Here is a 23,797-nt window from a genome sequence, read left to right as displayed (position 1 = left end):
TGGGAGTGGTCAAAGAGGCTGTGGGTGGGGCCAAGGGCCCAGGGGCGGGGCCAAAAGCCAGGGGCGTGACCAAAAGATGATGGGGCGTGGCCAAAAAGATGAGGGGCAGAGTCAAAGGACAAGGGGGCGGGGCCAATGGACTAGGGGGTGGAGCCAAGGGCCGAGGGGGGCTGGGCTAACGGCTGAAGGGGGACGCAGCCAATGGCCGAGTGGGCGGGTCCAAGGGTGCTTTGAGCAGTGCCAAGGGGGCTGTGGGCGGAGCCAGTCGTCTTATGGGGGGGCCAACAGGGGTGTGGGAGGCACCAAGAGGGGTGTGGGAGGGGCCAAGAGGGTTGTGGGAGGGGTCAAGAGACGTGTGGGAGGGGTCAACCGGGGTTTGAGAGGGGTCAAGAACGGTATGGGGGGGGGTTAAGAGCAGTGTGGTAGAGGCCAAGGGCAGTATGGGGGGGCCAAGAGGGGTGTGGGAGGGGTCAAGAGCAGTGTTGGAGGAGCCAGGAGAGATATGGGAGGGGTCAAGAGCAGTGTGGGAGGGGCCAAGAGCGGTATGGGAGGGTCCAAGAGCCGTGTGGGACGGGCCAAGAGCGGTATGGGTGGGGTCAAGAGTAGTGTGGGAGGGGCCAAGAGCAGTGGTGCGGGGCAACAGTGGTGTGGGCGTGGTCAAAGGGGCTGTGGGCACCCCCTCTCACGCCCCTCTCACACCCCTCTTAACCACTCCCACACTGCTCTTGGCCCCTCCCATACACTCTTGGCAACTCCCTCACCCCCATTGGCCCCCCCCCATACTGCCACTGGCCAATCCCACAGCACCCTTGGCCCTGCCAGATCCCCTCTTGGCCCCTCTCACACTGCTCTTGACCCATCTCACAACTCTCTTGGCCCCCCCCCCCCAACCCTCCTGGCCACCCCATACTGTTCTTGACCCCTCCCACACTGCTATTGACCCCTCCCACACTGCCCTTGGCCCCTCCCATACCCCTCTTGGCCCCTCCCACACTTCTGGCCCCTCCCACAACACTCTTGGCCCCCCAAGCGAACAAAAGGAGCACCTGAGACTTGTAGACTTGAAACGGGAGGAAATACTCGAGATGAGCAAATACCTGTGATGCCTGTTCCTCCTAGGAGAGGTAGGAAGCCTAAACTGACTAATTCGGAAAAAGTAGAAAGCAGCCATTCTGATGGACAAGCGTTGTCCGTCAGCAGGCTGCCCATAGCTGTTACTCCAAGAGGAGGATTAAGGAGAGCAGAGGAAGCTGCTTCTGAAGTCTCGCAAGAGGCTAGCGAGGAAAGTTCTCCTGCTGAAGGTAGCGTTATTGCTTCTGCTCCTTCCAAAAGGACTAGAGGAAGAAAAAGTTCAGCAGGAGGTCAAGAAGCTGGCCAGAGTGCCACCGATCAGAAGATTAAACAGGCAGTCAGTCCCAGCAGAAGTGCAAGAAAACCGAAACTCATTGATTGACAATTTACTGGCAGTATTGTCAAGGATCAGGAGGGGCTGCCTAGTGACCAACTCCTCTTACCTGTGCCAACTAAAAGAGGCAGAAGGAGGAAGAGGAGTTCATCAGAAGTTTTGGAAAATTCTGCCCTTGATCTGTCTAAATCATCGCTTCCTCGGGCAGGATTTAAACTTCCTGTCACTCCTAGAAGACGCGCGAGGAAGGGGGCACAAATTTTCTTGGCAGGCAAAGAATCTGCCTGTACTCAGGAAGGCATACGTGCAGGTGGGAGAGTGGAAATCCTTGGTTCTCCTAGGGGCAGAAGAAGAGTTCCACATGCCAAGCCAGAAAAAACGGATACTCGTGAGCAAGAACTTCCACAGGCAAATGAGGAATCAGCCACACCCGGGAGTCTGGTTTGCCAATTGACGGGGTTAACACAAAGGACACAGACACCAAGCTAAAGAAATAGGCTTATTTTACCTTAAAGCAGCAGAAAGAATAAGCAAGGTAATGCACCTAGACATTACTGTTTAAAGCAGCAGAAAGAATAAGCAAGGTAATGCACCTAGTCGTTACTACATAAAGCTGGCTATAGTGATTAAGAAAGATCCATCACCAATTGCCCTCATACTTTACCATCACCCCGACCCGTGCATCAGCTGGGGAGCCCCGTCACAGCGAAGGATCAGAGAGCCTTTCCCAGAAATTGGGAAGTCCTACGCAGTGTGTCCACTCGTAGGTGAGGTCTCCGTCTGTGCTGTGAGAGGGTCTGGCTTTTATACAGTTTAACAAACAAGTCTAAACGAAATGCACAGGAGATACCTGGTAGATTGACATGCCTCACTCAGGCGTGTCCGGATCTGGCCAGGATCCGGGCACGTCTGAGGAGTTTCTGTTTTTCTTTACATTTGGGATTTATAGTTACTTCCTATTGTTTACTTACAGTTCCCAGGGATTGTTCCCAGGGTTGCATTTTCATGCTGATAAGGTGCTGGTTGCTTCATTCTGCTGCTAAGATGCTGATTGCTGGTGGGGGAATGCACTCAGAAGTCAACTTTGGTTTGAGGCCTATTGTTTGGGCCTTTTCTGTTTCAGAGTCCAGTAAGGAGAGCCCGTCGGGGCAGAAAGAGACGATCGTTATTGAAGGAGAGCACAGGGGAGGAGGCCTTCTGCCGAGGACCTGATGGCAGTCCTTTGCTGCTTGAAGACATAAACCTGTCAGGACGTGATGAAGGATCAAGAACTTCAACAGATCCTGTTTCAAGAACCAGATCCTGCAGAACTGCCATGCATCAGAAACGGCCTGTTGAGGAAAAGGAGTCCTTCCTGTTCTCTCCTCCTCTCACAAAGCTGACAAAGAAATTTAAAGGTGGGTGCGCTACGATTATACCCAAAACAGGGCATATTTATTGCTGTTTTGCAAACCAGAGAAGACAGACCGTGAGGACGGCTTTAGGTATTGTAAGGAATGTAACCGTGCAAAATCAAAAATCCTGCAAGAGGCCATTCATCTTTTTTCTGAACTCTGTATGAGTGGGTGGCTAGTTGAGGTGGAAACAGATGAGGGGACTGCTCTGAGTAGAGTGAAATGAAATTTACGCTGAATTTTTGTTAGGAGCTCATTTTCTCTCAGTTTCAAAGCCCGAAGGGTATCTGTTATATGTATGTTTATGATATGTGCTTATATACGTTTTATAGATATGTATTTTATATATATATATATATGATAGCCATCCTTTCCCCCCAGTGGGGAAACAAAGGAGACACGCTTCCAAGTTCCGTTCAGTTTTTAACTTAAAATGAGCTGCATCTTGCCACAAACTACACAGCTGTTTAATTAATTAGGTGATAGTTTCTCATGGGCATATACTTTGCTAGGGAGGTTATTGTGCATAGGCTTCTTTTGATTAGAGTGCGTGGTAAAAAAAAGTTAGGCTTTGCTGGTGTGGCGTTGTTTCCCTCGCGTGGGGAGAACATACTTAAATCTGTAGGAGAGAGTCACCAAAAACCCAGGCCTGTTGCCCGTGTTGCAGATGTCCCCGCAGTTCAGCTTGTCAGGTTGCTGTTTGTAAAAGTATGTTTCAGCATTCGGGATTGAACAGCTGTCTGGCCAGGGTGCTGGGCAGCCTGCCCTGGGGGACCCTGCTTGAGCAGGGGGGCTGGGCCGGGTGACCTCCAGAGATTCTGGAAGGCCTTTGTCTTCATGGTGATGCTGTGATTCTGGAATCTGTGATGCGAGGGGCAAGCGGTGAGATGTCACTGGGGGGTGGCGCGCTGGAGGTGTCCTGCTGACTACGGTCTCCCTCTGCCAGGAAGGCTGCGTGTGTGTTCTGTGCTGAGGCACTCAGCACCTACGTCCGTCTGTCCAGGTACACCAAGCGGTGTGAAAAAGAGCATCATTTCAGAACTGACGTCGGGAGCTTTTGCAAACTCTGCCGCGTTAGGCAGGGACTGCACCCCTTGGATGACAGCGGAGTTTTGTCAGGGAATAGCCACAGGAGGTAGCTGGGTAAACTGGCTCTAGCGTCAAGTTCTGGGGTGGTTTGGCTTGTTTTTTCATTTAAAGGGAAGTCAAAGCTGTGGGCTGCATCAGCTCCGGGATCTTCTCTGCTGGGGGTTGTTGGGCTAGAGAGCTGAAACTCTTTCTTCTTCTCACCTGCTGCTGTAGATTCGTGCTTATGGAGCAGCCGCACAGACTCTGCAGGAGAATCTGTAGGCTGCGCTTGAGTGAGATAAGCCTGATTGTAGAATTCCGAGGCAGACGGTCTCCGATATGCTCGTGGCCTTTTAGAGTAAAACTCCTGTTTTGGTCTGAGTGGAGAGGTGATACCCCGGTGGGTCACGCTGCCACGCGGAGGGACTTTGACAGGCTGGAGAAATGGGCTGACGGGAACCTCAGGCAGTTCAACAAGGGGAAAGGCCAAGTCCTGCACCTGGGGAGGAACAACCCCATGCACCAGCATGTGTTGGGGGCTGCCCAGCTGGAAAGAGGCTTGGCAGAGAGACCCTGGGAGCCTGCTGGGCACCAAGCTGACCGTGAGGCAGAAGTGGCCCCCGTGCAGAGAAGGCTCTTGGTGTCCTGGGCTGCGTAAGGCAGAGCTTTGCCAGCGGGTGGAGGGAGGTGAGGGCTTTTGACTCTCTGGAGCCCCCGGATGCAGTGCAAAAGGCTGTCCCGCTGTTTACTTTGAAACGCTGACAAGCACCAAAAAGCAAATGCAGCAAAACTGCTGCAAAGAAGTTGTCCCCGTTGGAACTTGATCTGTGCTAGCTGTGAATGCTGGCAGAGTGGTCAGGCTGGCTGGCTGCAGCAGCGTCCTGTGATACTGGCTTTGCCATTGGCAACGCTTTTTTCAACGTGTTGACTTGTGCTTAGTGCAGGCCCCTGACTTACACTTCCTGCCTTTCCCACACTCCTTGGTTTTGCTCTGGCAGAAGATACTGGACATATTCTCAACCCGAGTGCTTGTGACTGGACATGTAGTGGATTCCAGTGCACAGGCTTCAGAGCATGAACTTTCTTACGGTGCCATTTTCAATAGCGCAGAGAACTTGCAGAACGTAGTAACTTGAAGTAGTTTGCATTCCCATGTGTATGGAATATCTCTTGTTTAGCCACCTATTTAACCCTGTAAATCAGTTCAGCTCTCAAGTTTTGCCACCAGCACCTCTGTTTTGACATAGTGAAATACGAACTCCTTGTGGAGCACCTGTAGAAGTGTGGACACCGTCTGAAGGGCCTAGAAATTTCTGTAGTAGACTGCAGGGATGTGATGAGGGCAGGCAGTAGGAAGGAAGGGACTGGAATAAGGAATACGAGGATCTCAGAACAGGAAAATATCAGTGTTTTAAAGTGCTGTGTTCTGTTTCCATCGTAAGTGTATGGGAAACTACTTTCTGAATGATGAACTGTGGAAGTCTGTATTGCTTGCAATGTGAAATACGATTTTTCTCAGCTCGCATCTTATTAGCCTATGTGAGCAGACGTGAACTCAGGGTATTGGGTTTTTTCCTGTTATTTATCTTGTCCATACGTCTGTGTCACTTTTTGTTTGTGATCCCACAGGCATCAGAGAAGGGAAAGGATTCTCGCTTTGCTCTGCTGTGAGATTGAAAACTGTCCTGAGTGCCGCTTTTTTAAGGGAAAGAACTACAGGTGATGTACAGGAGATGATTCGCTGCATCCCGATGGAACTTGTGTCAATCTCAAAAATAGTTAGGGCTGACGTGGGTCATTTTTTTTTTTTTTTTTCTTTACAGTGAAGAGTGCGAGACCTGATGGCTCGGGTAACGAGCAGTCTGCTGCAGTTTCCCGAGGTGACTGTTCAGGCACTTGGGGAAGATGAGACAACCCTAGATTCTGTGCTGAGCGGGAAGTTTTCTGGAGGTGAGCATTTTCCTTTAAATTTGGTCTTGGTGCAAAGATGTTATTGCCTGGAGGTTACCTGAAGCACCGGGGCACCGTAGCAACTGTGTCAGGTTGGTGCTGTTAAGATGCGTCGGGTTTGCCGAGAACAGAAAGGATGTTTTAACTATTAAACGTGTTCATATTAAAACGTTAGTGTAGCTCAGCTTTGAAACTACAGCAGCCTGCACCCATCTTGTGCCATCAGAACAATTTCCGTAAGCGTTGCTGGGTCGGTGGCCCTCCTCAAATTCTAATTCAGTAAGAGGCAGTTTTCCAAAAAGTAATAGTGTTGTTTGGGGCCGTATTGATTTGTACCAGCTCAATCTCTGTGACCGTCACATGCCGAAATGTTACAGAGGCAAACCCCCCTGGTTTTACTTTTCTAGTGTGAATAAAAACAGAAGGAGGGGGAGAAGGCTGTTGAGCGCTGCATCCGTATTTCCCAAGAATCTGACAGGACGCAGATGAGTACCCAGTGAGAGTTGCTGAAAGTGGCTGAGCAGATTAGGTCATTGACTTTCTAGGTGATCTGAAAGTAGAGCTGGGTGCCTGCCCGGATGCCTGGGCTTCTGTTTAGACCAGCTAGAGTCCACCTGCCTGACTGGAAGTGCAGTGGTTGAGTTGAGTTACTCCTTGCTTTGAGTTTGAGGAAGTTCAGTGAAACAGCACGTGTTAAATTCTTCCTGTGCTCAGCACGTGTAACAGTTTGAGTTTACTCATGTGGTGCCCATTTTAAGATAAATTCTTGCTGAAGTCTAAATCCCTGCCCAAAGTAGGCATGTGGCAAGTAAAATGAATACACTAGAAACGAATTGGTTTAGATTTGCTCTACTCAAAGTAGGCTTTAGGACTTGTATTCCCCTATGTATTTAGAGGATTCTAGCAAAACCTAGCTGAATATGGTAAACAGACTAGAGATCAATATCTCGTAATCTTTATCCCAAACAATCAGAACTCTTCAGTGCGGGAGTGACAAGTACAAATGCAAAATAACAAAGGTGTTAATTTTCAAATACATTCCTTGAGGATTTCAACGGGTGGCTTTAACTACTTGACCGGAATCGGGCGGGTTGGTCTTCCTCTGCTCGGTACTTTTACTGAAGGAAAGGGCGGTGACTGTGACTTCTCGGCAGTTTTCAGTCTTCTGCTGGACCTTTGCTTAAGTCCTCTTGCGTTTCTCTTCCAGGGAGCCATGGCCTGGCGTGGCAGGCGTGTGGTCCTCAACTCCAGGCGGTGAGCTCTGTGACAGGAGCGCGGCTCTCTGCGTACCGTTTCCAGGGAGCAAATAAACAGCCTCCCACTGTGCGTGTGGTAAAGGAGTTTTCCTGGCAGAAGAGAACTGGGCTGCTGGTTGGCTTGGAAGAAGCAGAGGGAAGCGTTCTCTGTCTGTACGACCTTGGAATATCAAGAGTGGTTAAAGGCGTGGCTCTTCCAGGAAGGGTACGTGCTTTTTAATTGGAGAAACGAAGCTTTATGTTGTTAGGTGCTGCATGATCCTGTTTCCGGAAAAGCTTTGGAGCGTCTCTTTGCAGGAGGTATTTTTTCTGTATTGCGTTAGCATTCTGTCGCTTCAGAGTATCCAGTCAAGGCAGCCTTGATCCTGGGCCTAACGGTACCATTATCTTTGGAGTTGACTGATCGTAAGGTAAGTTTTGTGGTTTTACTGCAGAGCACATAGTTACCTAACTCTCCGCTTCCACAAAAAAGGGCATTGAAAACTATGCTTTTTGGGGCAGAGTGAAAAGGGAAACCCCCCCAGTCTTTAAAGTCTCTGTAGCATACATTTCCTGAATGGTTTATTCTGTCAGAAATACTGTCTTTAACATATCTCAGAGGTCTGTAGTTGTGCTGTAAATGACTTAGACCCAGTCCCATGAGTCTCAGACAAGCAAGCCGGTGACTTCAGAGCAGAACAGATTCTTTCTGTTGCCTTAGGTTAGAAAAAAGAGCCTTTAGTAAGTTATCTGACAGACTGTTGAAAGATCAACTTTCCGTGTGTGGCCCTTGAACCTCTGATTATTGAAATTGTGTTTGTGTGGAGGGGATACAGTGTTGTGATGTTGCCAATTTTTTCTGTCTTGTATAAGCCCTGGGCTCAAATGATGTGATGACCCCTAGTCTCATTGTCTTAATGCAAACAAGAATCAGCGTAAGTTAATTGAACATCAAGGTGCATTCTGGTTTTATCCTCCCAGAATCTGCAACAAGTAAATACTTCTTTCTTACCCAGCTTTCCGTAAAGTGATTTGGCTTGACTTGCTAGAACACGGGTGGCATTTTGCTTGTTTGTTTGTAATGCTACAGTGTGATTACTAGTAGTAAGCATTTGTACTGTGGTAATTTCAGAAGATAGGAGTTGGGTTGCCGCTCCACTGTGTTAGTTTGCCTATCACCTTGAGAAATCCCGGAGTTTCAGACGGAAGGGCATGCTGTGTGCTGACATCAGCATATAATCAGTAAGCAAATGACATTTGTGGAAAATGACATTGCTTTTTATAGTTTTATTTGTTAAATCTAAGTGAACTGGGAATAGGAGAAGGAAAGGTTAAGAAGGACCATGTCACCTACCGCCTCTGTGTCTACAGAAGTGACTTGAGGTCGAATGTAGTTCTCGGTTGTATTAGGGAGTTTTTCTATAGCACGAAGAAATGCCTCAGGAGAAAATGTGAAGAAACGTTGTGGGGGAAAAGTTGGCTGTTGTGTGATGAAGGTTGTGGATTTCGGAATAAAGTCACAGCTTATTTGAGTGTTTGCTCTTACACCCTAGTGCTCTGGATTATAAGCATGTTTGGTCTGTTGCTTTCATTTTGCTTCCTATCTTTTTGCGACTAGATGAGGCAGACGGGCATAGACAGGGCAGAGGTATTGCCAGTTGGACTGTTAGCTTTGAAGTTGTGAGTGTGGGAGTAAGGGTAAGCAAAACCAAGTAGATAAAACTTGTACTTGGCCACGGTCCATAGGTTTTGAATTTCTTCGGTAACTCGTACTTCCAAATTATAAGTTACGTCATACGCGTTTTGAGTCTGCTGGAATGTTTCTCTGGTCTTCACGCTGATGATCTTTAAACGTAAAATGCAGATCTGTTCTTAACATCACTTTCCACAGTACTAACAGTCGTTACTGTTTTAAGGCTTTAATGAGCACCTTTGTTTCTGGACTCTTTTCCACGTGGGTATATCTTCTGTGGACAGCTAAGCTGTAGAGTTTAACACTAGCTTAGAGTAACTGTGGTCCAAGGTGTGAAGCCCTTAGTGTTTTAATACAGGGTATTTATAGTGACCGTATAACTGCCTTCTGAGTAAGAGTAGGTGTGTAGTCACTCAGAGAATTAAAAAAACAAACTCTCAAGCTTCGACAGAATATTGGTGTAATTCTGTGTGTGTGTGTGTGAGCATCTCTCACTGCCCTCTGGATATACACGTGAAGCACAGCAGAAAACTCAGAGTGTCAGTGGAGTATTATTTGAATGGGATTCTTGGAAAAGCGAATCTGAATGTAAGGCATTAATTATCTAAAATTGGTTTATAATGGTTGCATGTTTCAGAACTATTGAACGGTATTTTGACAAATGTTCCTGGTCTATAGGCTTCTTCCGTAGTTGGAGTTAGCTTTTTATCCCACAAGCTGCTGTTCTTTTTGCTGCTGTTTTAGTCTGGCCTTTCAAATTTTTGTTCCCATTCACAAAAGTGCTGGTGTGCATGGAAAACTTTTTAGTTTATCTGGTTGTTACCTTTACCCTCCATGAGGACGAGCGTAAATTTTACTGAGCCAGTATCTCCCTTGAACACTGTGTAAAAATGTGTAATTCCCATGCAGATGGTGCGTCTACCATGCGACTTGACCGCTGCCTCGTGTGACTTACAGCCATGATTTATCGTAATACCTGTTTGGCAAAGGAGGCGTAGCCGGTGTCCCAGTGCCGATGGGCTGTGAGCAGTGGGAGAAGGCGATTTAGTTTTGTCTGTCTTCCTTCGGTCCCTTAATTACGGTCAAGTTTCTTGCATACGTCTGATTTTCTGTGTTTTCTTAGACTTAATTATTTCCAGGTAGCAAAGGGAGGTTGGTGAGCTGTAATAACAGAATGCGCCATGTGAGCGGAAGGTAATTCCGTTAAGTAACTGCGGGAGATCTAGTGAATGGGAAGAAGTACCAGGTGTTTGTAGAGGGCTTTATTTTATTATTTTTTCTTGATAAAATTGGATATTGTCTGTAAGCCTAATGATCCTGTATTTACCTTCTTGTTTCTGATGTGCTAATTCTGGTTTCACCTTCGAATGATTTCCGTTTAGCTTGTCAAGCAGCTTAAATACTGACTTGCACTCTCCCTGTAGGTAACTGCTGTAGAGCTCATAACTAATCACGGAGGCATCACCAGTGCGAGCGCTCGGCACCTACATCCGAGCCTGCAATGGCTCTTTGGCGTGGCAGCAGTGGCTACAGATGTTGGCCACCTACTTCTGGTTGACCTTTGCTTGGATAATTTATCTTGCAGTCAGAATGAAAGAGAAGCATCGGGTAAGCGTGCGCTTTTTAAACTTGAATTTAAAAGGAAGAAACCTGGTGTCTTTTTAACAAACAGTATGCGTGCCACTTTGCAGATACTCGTGTGCAGACATTGATGAGTGCTGATTACAGGTGGCAGTTTGACATCACCTAGTCCTGAACTGATGAAAAATGGGAGTGGCCCAGTGCTCCCGCTAATGCTGTAAACGCCCCCCTCCCACCACGATCCCCATGTCCCCGTGATTCTTGCCGGTGAGCTGTAGGGATTTCACCGTCTGAGTCGGTGCAGCTGCCTGGCAGGAAGTTGTGCCGGAGGTGCCCTATTTCTTGGGAACGTTGTTCTGCTTCTCTTAGCTGACTTGGGGCAGATCTTAAGCTTGCTTTTTGAAACAAATCCGACTTTCCAAAATTCATGCATGTGGGTGAATGAGATCTCCGGTTGGTGTATTCAGATGGCATACGCTGTTCCAGCTAATACAGCAGTGGCTTTGGGAGTTGATGGCACTTCAGATAGCTTCACCGTGAAGCCCCAACTCCTGATTTCCAAAGTCCAAGCCGAATTTGTCGCTGAAGGTTACGCTTTTACCTGGTTTTGCCATACGAGGGAGAATACCCGTCCGATCGGAGAGTTCTTATGTTCTCTGAATACACAGAAGACGGCAGTAGCAAAAGAAGCGTTGCATAAATGGGTATTTTGCCTGGGCTGGTAGAATTAGGTTACCCGTGTAGTCACGTCAGTGTTGAAAATGCAACGTGAATGGCATAACACATTCATTCCTTGTGTGGTTTTGTGTGTGTAGATCTGGAAGTTGCCAGTGGAATTCCTGTGGGAGTTCCAAAGAGAAGAAAAACTGTGGCCAGAGAAGGGAGACATCTCTGTTTTCAATTACAAAATCCTTCGGGAACAGCAGTATCAACCCTGAGCTACATAAGCAGAAGCAATCATCTCGTCGTGGGTTTTTCCGATGGCTACCTGTCACTGTGGAACATGAAAACGTTGAAGAGGGAGTAAGTAGGCCTTTACACTTGGCTGTGCCTGGCGGTGCACCGGTCTCCATGTTTTGCCTAAGGAAGGACGTTAATTACAAGAGAACTGTTTCCGGGACTGAAATTTTGCATGTAATCTTGGAAGAATGCTCAGAAATCCTCTTCTGACAGAGCTGTGAAGTCACACAAGGCCCGAGCGGACCGCCTTCTCCCCAGTGGACCGGGATTGTTTTCCTTACTGTGCCTGTGGATTGAGGCATTGTGGAAAGCGTGCTTCTTTGGGTTATGGCAAGCAGTTAGGACGTGATAGAGCTGATTTTTATCAGACAGTTTCTTCTTTCGGTGGCATTTGGTGAAACCAGGAAATGTGTGTATTTCGATGAAACAGATCTTAGAAATGCTTTTTCTGAAGAAGTTACTGCAATTAGGGCATGCATTGAAAGGCATAATTATGTTGCTAGTGTGATTTTGGTGGTGATATTCTTTAAAGTGTCCCGGATGATACTAGTGAGACATGAAGAATCAATAGCTGGTCTGTGCCTGAAAACATATTCTTTCTTACGTGTCAGCCTCGACCGAAACAGGGGAGTGAGCCATTCTGAGGCAGCAATGCACGTGAATGAGAGTTTGCGTGGAACACTTGGAGATGAGAATAAGGGACATGTGAACTCACGAGGAATAGAAAAATTAAGAGATGATTTTAAATCTGCCAGAGAGCAATCTCGCTCGAAATATTTGTCCAAATTCGGGTAGGGATTCACTTCAGCAAATCTGCAGTGCCTCTCCGGAAACTGTTGGATGCCTAAATAGACAGTGGAGGGATAATTAGACGGCAAGAAGCGACTGTGAAGGTACAGATAAGGTTCAGAAGTCTGGAAGAAAGGGGCTTTACGTAGTCCAAGTAAAGAAACGAGGAACTACTTCTGTTTGGCACTGGTTTACATTTGTTCAGAAGATACGCTGCGTTTTAAGTTCAATCTTGAAGTAGGCTACAGCAGCCAGAACAGTCATTTGCCTGGCAGCTGCAGTAATCGTCTGTGTTCCTCCCCCTCAGGCAGAGAAGGGCATAAACCCAGGCTGTTCCATTGGATGGACAGTAATTTCCTCACCCTTTGACAGTTGCATAAAAAGTAGTTGCTTCCTTGACTCACTTGTTTGAGAGGGAATTATGACCTCTGTACTTTGAGGATAAGCACAGAAGGTGCTCTTTTCTCAGGAGATGCTTCTAGCCCTCTACAAACTGTTAGGGCCAGTAGGATCACCTCTTAATTTCTTTTCTTTTCTTTTTCTTTTAAATTTCTTTAAACCTGTAGGGACCACTCTCAGCTTGCAGGAGGAAGGATTCCTGTCTATGCTGTCACTTTTCAAGAGCCTGAAAAGGATCCTCGCAACTGTTGCTACTTGTGGGCTGTTCAGTCTACCCAAGAAAGGTGAATAAACACTTACTATAAGCCACTGATTATTATTTTTTTTTTCAATATTTGTCCGCATACAGTTGATATATACGTGCATATATGTTTCGTTTGTTCAGCTGTGCAGACGATTCTCTCAGGTACGGAAGCCGTTAAGCTTATAATGCAACCTTGTCAGGATTTAGCAGAAGTGAAGAGGGACCTACTGGTTCCTGCCTCCCGAAAGGAGGCAAAGCAACAGCGGCTGTATTGTTGTGCTCGCTTTCTTAAACGCTTGCTTTGTTTCTTGATGACTGCTTCATGATTTCTTTGATATTCGCACCGTGGTATGAAACTGCCGCTGAAAGGAGCCGAGGCTGCAGACCTGGAACACTAAACGTGCCGCTACCGCAGCCTGCTGCCCCGGAAGGAGGGAGGTGACAGTATTGCCTGTCACCTCGTGCCAGCTTCAGCAGCCTCTGGAGCCTTCACGAGCCGGTTCAGCTCACCTGGCACAAAACGCTCACTGTTGAGCAGAGAGGGCGATGGTTTCCTGCCGGGCTAATGAATCAGATCAGAAGGTGGAAGGGTGCAGCGTATGCAAGAGAGGGACGGGAAGTTTGGTGGGGAGGGGAGGGGAGGGAGAAAGAAAGACCTCTCTCTTTCAGCATCAGCAAGCTACTTGATCAGCCCAGCTGTCCAGAGAGTGTCAATCTTTTTGGGTGTGACTGTAAAGCAGTTTTGCTGGAGAACGCTTCACGGTGAAGAACCGTTTCCAAGAAACGTTAGTCCATACAGCATATTAAAGCTTTCAGACTGCATGGTTGGCATTTGTCCCCAAAGCTGTTAGTGCCAGCATTTCCTCCTTTGTGTTTTAGCTAAATGTGACCGGTTGTCATGTTTTGGGCAGTGGGTTTTTCTTTTCAGCAAGAGCATGCTATTAAGAAGGCTTTGGTCTAGCTCTGATGAGGTGATGACAAGGACTATAAAGCAGCTTTGTAATCACATGTCATAATTTGTACCTTTTTCAGTGAAGGTGACGCTGTGAGTTTACATCTGTTGCAGTTACTATTTCATGAGAGAAAACGCCTGGCATCAGGACAGGTCATGTACGAGGTAAGACGTGCACGTATGTCAAAAGCTGAAAACAGTAATTTCCTCTTCGTGAGTAGCAGTTGAGTTGGCTGGGCTAATACTTGCCGTCAAAACTCAGAGCTGACTAAAAAAAAAATGTTTTGCCGAGTCTTCTTGGGCGTGGCCTTTGTCCGTACTTCTTGAGAACAAGTCATACAACTTCACACTGCAGTGTCGTGTGTTCCAACTAGATTCGTCTGCAAAGAGCCCATATACATGCAACTCCGAAGAGGCAGCAGCTTTTCCAAATAAAATTCTTCTTAACTGAAGATGTGAGTAGCACCAGATTTCACCTCAGAGAGCTGAGGTCCTTCAGCAGCCTTTAAGAATGGGTCTACTAGAAATTCTGCTTGGCACCGTTTTTAAAAAAGCACACCAAAGGATTGAATAATGTTGTTGTGTTTGTGACCTGAGAAAGCTGTGGTGTAATTACTGTAAGACTTCCTGACCCTCTGCAGACTGTCCAATCAGTAGTACATTCACAGGCTTCCAGCAGGTGTCAGGCACCAGTCTCTGGGTTTGAGATATTTTACTCCCTCTGCTTCCCTGTGCTGAGTGCTGTGGAAGATTGAAACAGGAACCAATCTCGGGAGGGAGTTGAAGAAGGAACTAAACAGCTGGAGCCTCCGGGGAGAAAAGATGGGTTCTTCAGCTCGCTTCCAGATGAGCCGTGTAGCTTCGTACTGAGACCTGATGATACCTACTGCCCCCCAAAACAACTCCCAAGCCCCCCTCCCCAAACCCCAAAGATGCATTAAGCCAGGCCCTGTGCTCGACGGTGGACACTTTCAGTCTCAGAATACTTCCTTGTAGTCAGAGATTGGTCAGTACCACATGGCTCTCTGCCTATATGACTGGCTGAGTCAAGATCCTTGTCCATCTTCCATGGCAGAAAGTGTAAGAGTTGTTCCCGATTGCCAGGCCAAGTTTGAGTAAACAAAGAGGAAGCTAGCGTTGACCCTCGTTCATTGAATAGAATTCAGAGGAAGTTGAAAGACTTGTGTCTACTACAGCAGTGCTTTACTTTCCAGGAATCAGACTTGAGGCTATGAGACAGTGCAACTGACTTCTTACCATGGTAAAAAGTCACAAATAGGAGTTTTGGAACATGTGGCACTGTAGTTTTGTAAATAAGCATCAGAGTTGTGTCTCCACTGCCTTCAGGGCTGGTTTAAGCCTGTGCTCAAGCAATTAATGTAACGGAATGTTGAAGTTATGCTTACAAAGATCATTTTTATGCCATCTCGGGAGTTGGTAAATCTAGTGCCCCCAGGCGTGGCCATGCAGCACATCTTGGCCCTTGTCCTACACAGTGCCTGCGGCTGGACAGAGTATAGAGGCTCTGCTTTCATATCCGAGTCTGACCAGCGCATCTCGTTTGAAAACTGTCCTTGTAGTTTACTGGTCCACAAAGTAATTACTTAACACCTTCCATACAGCGGAGTTGCTCAGCTTAGATTTGCTTGCCCCAGTGGAAAATGTAAAATACAGTGGTTTGCTTCAGAAGGTGTCTCAGGCAGGAACTGGTATCTTCTTTCCCTTCCCCTCTGCCCCAACTCTGTGGCTGTTCATAGATGAATAAGAGAGGAAATTGATAGCCGTTCAAATTAATCTCCAAAAGGCTTATGGAGTTTGAGGACTTTATCTGATGCAACGGTCTTTTGGAATGATGGACTTCTCATTCTGGACAACATCATTTATTATAACTGGTTTTAGTGATCGTTCCTTCTGTAATGAAAACGGGATCGGTTGCTTGGGCTTCATGCTAGTTTTTCAAAGAGGTGGTTTTGGCTTCTCTACTCTGCACGTGTCTGGTGGTGTCTGTTATTGCAGAAGTTACTTGATAAAATAGAATGAACTGTGCGTGCTTCAGAGCATAATTCAGCATTTTTCTTTTCAGTAATGAAAGACCCTTTTTTTTTTTTTTTTTTAAAGCCAGCCTTGATACTTATTAGTAGTATTTCCTAGAACGGTTAAGAGGAGGTTTGTCTCTTCTCAGATTAGGTGATTTAGGTGTATCATATCAAATCCTATGGGAGTGTACTGTGTCGTACCAGTTCATTTTAGAGCTCTGAAAGTTTAGGAAACTTCGGTAGAGTGTGGTACAATTGATTGTTGTGTTGGTTTTTCCTTGGTGGTAGTATTTTGTGTGTTAGGTGGGAGGGGGTGTTGGTGAGTTGTTTTTTTGTTTTTGTTTTTGTTTTTGTTTTAAATTGTAGAGCTGCTATTTGTCAATACACACAATGATGTGTTGCATGGTAGACAGCCTGAACAAATTCTGTATTTGGAAAGACAGTATTTCAATTAATGCTTCCCTAGGAAAAGGTGGTATCAGAGGTTCAGCACAATCCTGCTGGGGTTTCGGTATATCTCAAAGTAGTTTGCTGGCTCTGTAGTAATTCATGATCCTAAACGCCTTGGCCGCGTGCCTCCCACATCCTCTCTGCTTCCCCTTTTGCTGGTGGCCGTGCTTGATGAAGGAACCGGGGGATATTTCACCCATTAGTGTGACAAGATTAGAGGAGGAGCTGGTAAAAGCTTATGTGGTTTGAAAGGAGACGGTTACTCGGTAAGAAGTCCTCACAGCTACTACAGAGGGATGTGTTTTCGCTCTGGTGGTGTGCCAGTAGATAACACCTCTTGACAGAGCTTCAGCTGCTGTAGTGCCAAGACTTCTCTAACATCCTCAGTCCTGTAATCAAGAGCAAAGAGCTTTGCATGCGTATGTATCGCCTGATTTCAGATACCTCTTTGTAGATCTGTCCTCCGGTTTGTAAAGAAACCCTGGTGTTGCAAGGATTTCTGCAAAACATGATTAGAACCGAATAATGATAGGGGAATGCTAAATTTTGAAAACGTGCAAAGCCTTTACAGCCAAAGATACCCCTTAGGATTTGACGCTTGATTCTCTTGCGTGCCAGATGTTGTTTCTGTTTGCCATCAGAAAGAAGCTCATGGGAAATACACAGTATAAGGTGCATATTATGTTACATTCTGGTACATAGATTCTTTCATATTTAGGAATAAGGCATGTTTTTACGCCAAAGTGACCTTTTGTCTCTCCTTTTTTCCCCAGGGTTTGGAATACTGTGACGAAAGGTTCAGTTTAGATCTCACGTGTGGAGTCTTTCCCTGGAGAGGGCCGACCGGCAATACCAAATTTCTGAGCTGCCAGACTGTAGAAAAATTTCCCAAGCCGGTTGACGGAGAGGATAGCGTTAATGAAGGTTTGTTCTGATGTCCGTGCTTGGTTATTCTAAAAAAGTAGTTTGGGAATCTAAGCAGTGAATGTTGTTCTGTACCCACAGAAAGTCAGAAAGTCTTGAGTATCTGTAGAGACGAGCTTGTTGGGCTTATTTAAATAGACAAAAGGGTTGCTTGAGTTTTGTGGGACTTCCTTAAGGGGGAAATTGGGGTTTATTTTGTGCTTGCTGACATGCTATAGCACTGTATAGTAGGGCCATCTCTGCAACGTTTGTCAGTCATTTTATTCCTCCAGCTGTCTTCTTGGAAAAAAAGATCATTCTCTGCGTTGCTTAGGAATGTGATCTGAATATTTTTTTTTTTCCCTGTTCACACCTATGTCTGTATCTGCACCCAGCTGGCGGCCACTCACAAGTGGTGTTCCCCAGGCCTCAGCATTGGGGCCAGTTCTGTTTAAGATCTGTATCAGCGATCTGGATGAGGGGATCGAGTGCACTTGGGTCACAACAACCCCACGCAACGCTACAGGCTTGGGGCAGAGTGGCTGGAGAGCTGCCCAGCGGGAAAGGACCTGGGGGTGTCGGTCGGCAGCCGGCTGAATGTGAGCCAGAGGTGTGCCCAGGTGGCCAAGGCGGCCAAGAGCATCCTGGCTTGTATCAGCAATAGTGTGGCCAGCAGGACTGGGGCAGTGACCGTCCCCCGGTACGCAGCCCCGGTGAGGCCGCACCTTGAAGTTGAAGGTTCTGGAGAACAAGTCTTAGGAGGAGCGACTGAGGGAGCAGGGGTTGTTTAGCCAGGAGAAAAGGAGGCTGAGGGGAGAGCTTGTCGCTCTCTACAGCTACTTGAAAGGAGGTGGGAGCAGGGTCGGGGTTGGTCTCTTCTCCCAGGTGTCATGGATGGGTATACTAACACGGTAATAGTTTGGCAGCAAATTGAGATTTATTAATGAGTAGCAGCACTTAATCATTAACCACTTGAATGATTTACAAAATAATTCAGTAAAATACGTTATGATTAAAATAGTGACTTAACTGTACAGATTCAAAAATGACAAGAATCGCAATGACTTACTGTGTGGTATCCTAAATCTATCTCTCCATCTCTCTATCTCTCTCTCTCTATCTCTCTCTCTCTATCTGTCTATCTATCTGTCTGTCTATCTGTCTGTCTGTCTATCGATCTATCTACGTATCTATCTATCTAAGTACATATGTTTATTCATAAACACAAGATGTACAAACACAGACAGACAAAAATATTTGGATCCAGTGAAATATGTATGTACCCACACTCGTAAAAACAGCTGTGTATACCCAAACACATAGATAAGTAGAGAGGCGGGTGAAGAAAAGCTAGCCTACGGTTAAAATTTCCCTCTTCTCAAGCTTAGAGCAAATACTTGCAAAGCATCATCATTCCTCAACAGCCAATAACTGAGACCCGAGGGGGGCGACTTTGCCCAGCCCATCATTGGCTTCGACAGCAGACGGTGCCTCGAGGAGTTGATAGCTGAGAGGCGTCCCAACTCAGGGGAGATGCTGGTCACAGGCCCACTGCGATCCAGGAGAAGAGCTCAGAGGGTCTCACCTGGGGTCACTGTTTATGGGCTCCAGGATAACTGACTTTCGTTAGGGACTTTTCCACTCTGGCCCAGCTCCTGATGAGCTATTTGGGTGTTTTCCACCAGTTGCGCAGGCCCAGAACTTGCTGGATGCGCAGTGCTGTTATTGCCCTCCCTCGGCCACTTGCCAGGTACAGAGGTACTAGTCTGTCAGGAGGTGATGGACTGTTACTCCTGCTCCCAGGTGATAGGGAGAGCAGGATCCAGGATGCAGCGGTAGCTTTCCTTGACCATGTACACAGTTAAAACTCTTATGGTGTCTTTCATTATCTTGCAGTAATTAAATATACCTCTCTGGGTTTACAAATCCAGTTACGCTCTGACCATATCTTCGAGCCTGCTGCAGTGATAACTTGCATAGCCGTTTGTTTTGACTGCGTTAGTCACCTTCCCCCGCTTCTTACGGGCCTTGACTTCTGTCTGGTGTCACAAAGACACTTGCATGACCTTTCTAGGCTATTTCTGCTGATTGTCTTTGACTTAGTCCTGAAGCGGCAACTTCCGTGTCTTTTGTGATGCCATCCTCGAGCAACGGTGTGTCAAAATCTAATCAAAGCACCTTTGGATTTTCTCCACTTGTGCCATGTTTCTGAGAGGAGTGCCTTCTAAAAACCTGTTGGAAACAAAAAAGAACACCACTCCCCCAACACCCCCAAGAAAACCAAAAAAAACCCAAACGGCAACAAAAAAACCCCTTTCTGCCTCCTTTTTCTGAAGTATGAGGCATGGAAAAAATACCTGTAACTTTTGTTTCTGTATTTGTTTTGTGTGATAATTGTGTTCTTTCGGTGCGGACATGCAGGAGAGGAGCTGTTCTGAAAATGTGTGGTTGAGACAAAGCTGGAAATTAGTAATGCTGGCTAAGTGATACAAGTGTATACGATGACTATTTGTGTGCTTTCTAAAAGAAGCAGTGTCTGTGTTCCTAGCATATTTTTTTTTTGCTCAGCTGTTCATCTAGCTAAATGTCTTGTTCAACTCTTAATGCGTGGCAAACTTAATAAGCTACTAATTATGTATCTGATTTGGCTTGGAACGGATACAATCCGAACAAGAAAAAGGGGCAGGATGCCTGGAACCTGTCACAGAGGTGTTTGCTACTCCGTGAATTGTTTTTCTTATTCTTAGTCAGTGTTGTTTTTGCATGAGTGGTAGAACAGAATTAAACCAAACTAGGAAGCGGTGCTTTAAAAATATCGGATACGGCATGTTTTCTACAAATAAGAAACAACGTCTTGTCTTTTACAGTAATATCTCCTGAGACCAGTGTATCAGTCTTCAGCTGGCAAGTGAATACGTATGGTGAGGGAAAGCCATCTACTTACTTGGGTGTATTTGACATTAACCGCTGGTATCACGCTCAAATGCCAGATTCACTGAGGTAGATTTTTCTTAGCTTCTTTTCAGTGTCCCCCCAGATAATTCATCTGAAAGTTGGCATTTAGCTTATGCACTTGTTTTCTTTAAGGCCGGAAGAACTCCTTCACGACTGCCCCTATTTTGCGCTGTGGTCACTGGATACTGGACTAAGTATGACTTCTCCAAGCCTCGTTTTGGATATTCGAGTACGTGAGCAGAGTCTCTGTCGCGGAGTGCCTCCTTCCTATCCACCACCTGATCAGTTTTTTAATCCAAGCTCCTATAATTTTGGTAGGTATTTCACTGCTTTTTATAGTGATAAGCTCAAACTGAGGTCAGATGACATGAAATAGTTCTCTTGTTCTCTGTCACTCGAAAACCAAACCCAAACCCCCAAACCCCCAGCTCCCACAAACCCAACTCAAATTACGTTGCACTAAGGTGGGATTTAAAATTGTGAAACACATCCGAGAGTGTGCTGAGTTTTGGGGTTTGGTGCTTTTATGATAGAGCCTGCGAAGAGGTGATGGTTATAAAATGAAATGACTTTGAACTGAAGCTCAAAGCACAGCACCTCGATTGCGCTAGAGATGAAAGTTCTAGACGCAGTAATTATTTTTTTAAAAAGTCTGTAAGTGATCTGGTGAGGAAGATGGGCACTGAGATCTGTCTTTCCAGATACTGCTGTTTAAAAACTGTAAACTGGTCATAACGTAACTGTGAGCGTATGGAAGCTTGTCAAATGTTGGTTGTTTCTGCAGATGGTACGTGCTTGCTGAACTCCGGAGTTGTCCATATGACTTGCACCAGCTTCCAGAAGGAGGTGATCATTTACCGAATCTTTATTGAGAATGTGAAGAGATGGACCTTTTCCAAGTTTTCTCCTGCACTGCTTTCACTGTCAGAGATGGGTTTATGCTCGTCCTGCCCATCCACACGCATAATTGCAGTTGTACCCTGCCAGTTTTATGCAAATGAGAATGTTTTCAGTCTGCTCTTGGAACTGTAAAGTGAGCACTGCCTCCTGATGAAGCGCGATCCGAGACTGAACGTCTAGAAGGGAATACAACGTTGCTCTAGGAGCAAGAACAAAAGCGTTCCTAAGAAGAAAGCTGTTTCTTCTCTATTACCCTTCAGTCGCACTGCCTGTGTAGTCTTGAGTTAGGGTTTTGATCCCTGGTCTGCTTGAAAAGGAGGACAGAATGGAGAAAGTGAAAAACTGTGTTTGAGAAGTATTTGAGAAGAAATTTTTTTTTTTTTTTTCCCGACCCTGGCCAAATTCTAACTTCCAAGCCAGGGCACAGCTTGTGGCAAATAATTTTGAATTAAGTTTCAGCTCACTACGTATTGCCAACATAAATCAGCCTCTGCACAGAGAGGCTTATAAAGGCTCATGCAAAGCGTGATTTGAAGTTGTGTGTTAGTTTTAGCTTGTACAGAAAGTAATTTGTGTCAGTGTTCAGGGAAAAAGAAAGGCCCGTGTTTTGACAGAGAAGGGAGAAAATACTTAAGCATTGCAAGGGCCAATATTTTGTTTTACAGGATTTTTTTTAGAAACTGTAACTGCTAGTTTGGCTGCCGTCCTTACGACTCTACGTAGTAATGCTTACTCGGATTGCTAACGCAAAGCATATTGCTGATGTGAGCTTCCCGAGAGTCTAAGTGAACAATTATCCTATTTCTCTTAGTGGTTAGCCAGACCCTTAGTGACTGAATAATACTGCTGTCTTAATCTGTAGTTTTTGATTGACGTTTCAGACCTTGAATTTTTTGAAGAAATCTGGTCCTTTAATACGTGAAGCCATTCATGATAGCTGCAAGAGGTGTCTTGCAGCTGGCTGTCTGTCTCCCAGGCCAGCTGATGTCCAGCCACCCAGTTTGGGTCAGGTGTCTGCCTATGAGGGAATCAAGGGGGAAATACATCCATCTTGCCTGACAGGGCTGTAGAGGCTACAAGACGTGGTAACCTGATGTTCCCATTATTTGCGAGTTGCACTGAGCTGCAGGTGTTGGCTTTAGTCAGCAGAAGTGATAGTACTCTTAGATCCAAACTAGGGAGTTTGACGGGGAACAGCCCTGATAGGCCTGTCTCTAGAGACCCGTCTATAAATTCTGTGCCACAGATACGCGCAAGGAAGCGTGCAGGCCGTGCTGGTCATGCGCAACACAAAGCATCTTTGCCTCAGACCCCCCGTGGCCCCCGTCGGTGTCTCCGAGCGTTGGGCTCAGTGCAGCAGCTGACGACGGGGGGGTCTCACTGGGATGCGAGCTGTTGCAAACATCAGCTGGCTGCACCAGACATGATCACCTGCTCCCAAGGAAGTGGGCTGTGGTAAACAATTACTGCTGCCAGCTCCAGTACAGCCGGCACGTCGTCCCGTAACTTCATGAATGACTTGCTGCTGTTCTGTGCAGTGCACTCGCTGTAATTAGTTAACTGCTTTACGCTTTTTATTCATCAGAATGATCGCCATCCTCGCTTCAGAGAGGGGGCATGTGCCAGAAAGTCTGAATTACGCCCATATCGGAAGATCCTTCCTAGAGTTCAAAGGCAGCTGGCTGCAGAGAGAGCCAGGCCTTACCATTTGCCTTCGTCGGCCTTAAGAGGAGGTAATTTTTAGCGCGGGGAATACAGCGGTCAAGAAACGCTCACTTTGATAACACAAGGCTGATAGGTTTTCCCTTGTGCTTTACAGTTGCGAGACCAAAGCCAGTATCAAGAGCAAGAAAACCAGCCAATTCAGGATATCTGGATATCATAGCAACTTTCATGAGTAATGTGTTATCCAGAATTGGAGCAGCATGGGCAGGAAATGAGCAGAAAACCTTTTCCTCACGATATGATAGGTAAGCAGCCTTTTCACAAAGTTCAGTTTTGAGCTACGTGTGTGGAGAGGAATAGCGAAAAATCCATTTGGATTATGTTAGTATTCTGGAAGGAAGGTGTACCTGAATAAACTTTGATTGGCTTTTTTGTAATCAGTTCATCCAAAGTAATATTTGGAGAGAGAGTTTTTCGGCTATGATAATCTTATTTAGGCCAAGACCTATACTGACACGATGGTAAATGTGTTTTCAAGAATTTAAGACAGCTGAAACTAGAACTGTGGTTGCCACCAAGCTCTCGGTGTACTGCTTTTGAGACACTTGGTTATGTGGCCAAACAGGGATCTTTGACCGCTTCCTGCCCAGTGTCTGCTTCGTTTCTGCCTTTCCTTCTTAACATCGGGCGGAATTGTAACGAGCGGAAAAGAGGCTGGTGGTTGTCAGATGATTTTCCTTCAGGGGCGATGGTCAAATAAACCTGAATTCCGGTATGTTTGGACTTCAGGGGAGTGAAAGTCAGTTACCTTTCCCTGTTTGTTCTAGTGCTAGAGTTGCAGAGCCACCAGCCGTACCTCGTCCTCTCCCTGAGGCAGAGTTGCGCAGTGCGGTTGTTGGGACACTGGTCACAAGATTTTCACAAAAATCTTCCAGTATAGTAGATCTAGAGAGTGAATATTTCAAAATGGTGTTGCTTTTCTTATGTCTGTGTATATGTATGTGTGTGTGTGCGTGTGTGTATACTTTCTGTGTTTGCAAAGTGCTCTGTTTGCATTTAGTTTTGTATCTGGTAAAGAAAAGGGCAATTTAAGGACACAACTCGGTGGAGAATTTGAAGTGGTCCCAGCATTGAAATGCAGGTGAATTTCTCTTTGACGTGAGAATTACATCCCTTGGTCAACTTAAAATGGGATTTCTCTTCCCTAAGAGGCAGTGA

At 46.2% G+C, this 23,797-nt stretch overlaps 1 protein-coding gene across 1 annotated transcript; it reads left to right on the top strand.

Annotated features, from left to right (window-relative positions):
* The first annotated feature begins 1,102 nt into the window (after nucleotides 1-1,102).
* LOC122153747 (protein ELYS-like) lies at nucleotides 1,103-23,797 on the top strand. The gene is made up of 15 exons (XM_042796121.1): nucleotides 1,103-1,301; nucleotides 1,747-1,813; nucleotides 6,972-7,278; nucleotides 10,170-10,353; nucleotides 11,142-11,349; nucleotides 12,642-12,758; nucleotides 13,751-13,835; nucleotides 16,930-17,080; nucleotides 19,927-20,059; nucleotides 20,147-20,328; nucleotides 20,799-20,860; nucleotides 22,500-22,647; nucleotides 22,734-22,884; nucleotides 23,407-23,548; nucleotides 23,789-23,797. The coding sequence occupies exons 1-15, from the start codon at nucleotides 1,103-1,105 to the stop codon at nucleotides 23,795-23,797; spliced, it is 2,145 nt and encodes a 714-aa protein (XP_042652055.1).

The sequence above is a fragment of the Tyto alba genome, unplaced genomic scaffold (genome assembly GCF_018691265.1).
Source record: "Tyto alba isolate M040663 unplaced genomic scaffold, T.alba_DEE_v4.0 Super-Scaffold_22, whole genome shotgun sequence".
Classification (NCBI taxonomy): Eukaryota; Metazoa; Chordata; class Aves; order Strigiformes; family Tytonidae; genus Tyto; species Tyto alba.
The sequence above is the reverse complement of the archived record's forward strand: the minus strand, read 5'-3'. Positions and strand labels throughout refer to the sequence as shown.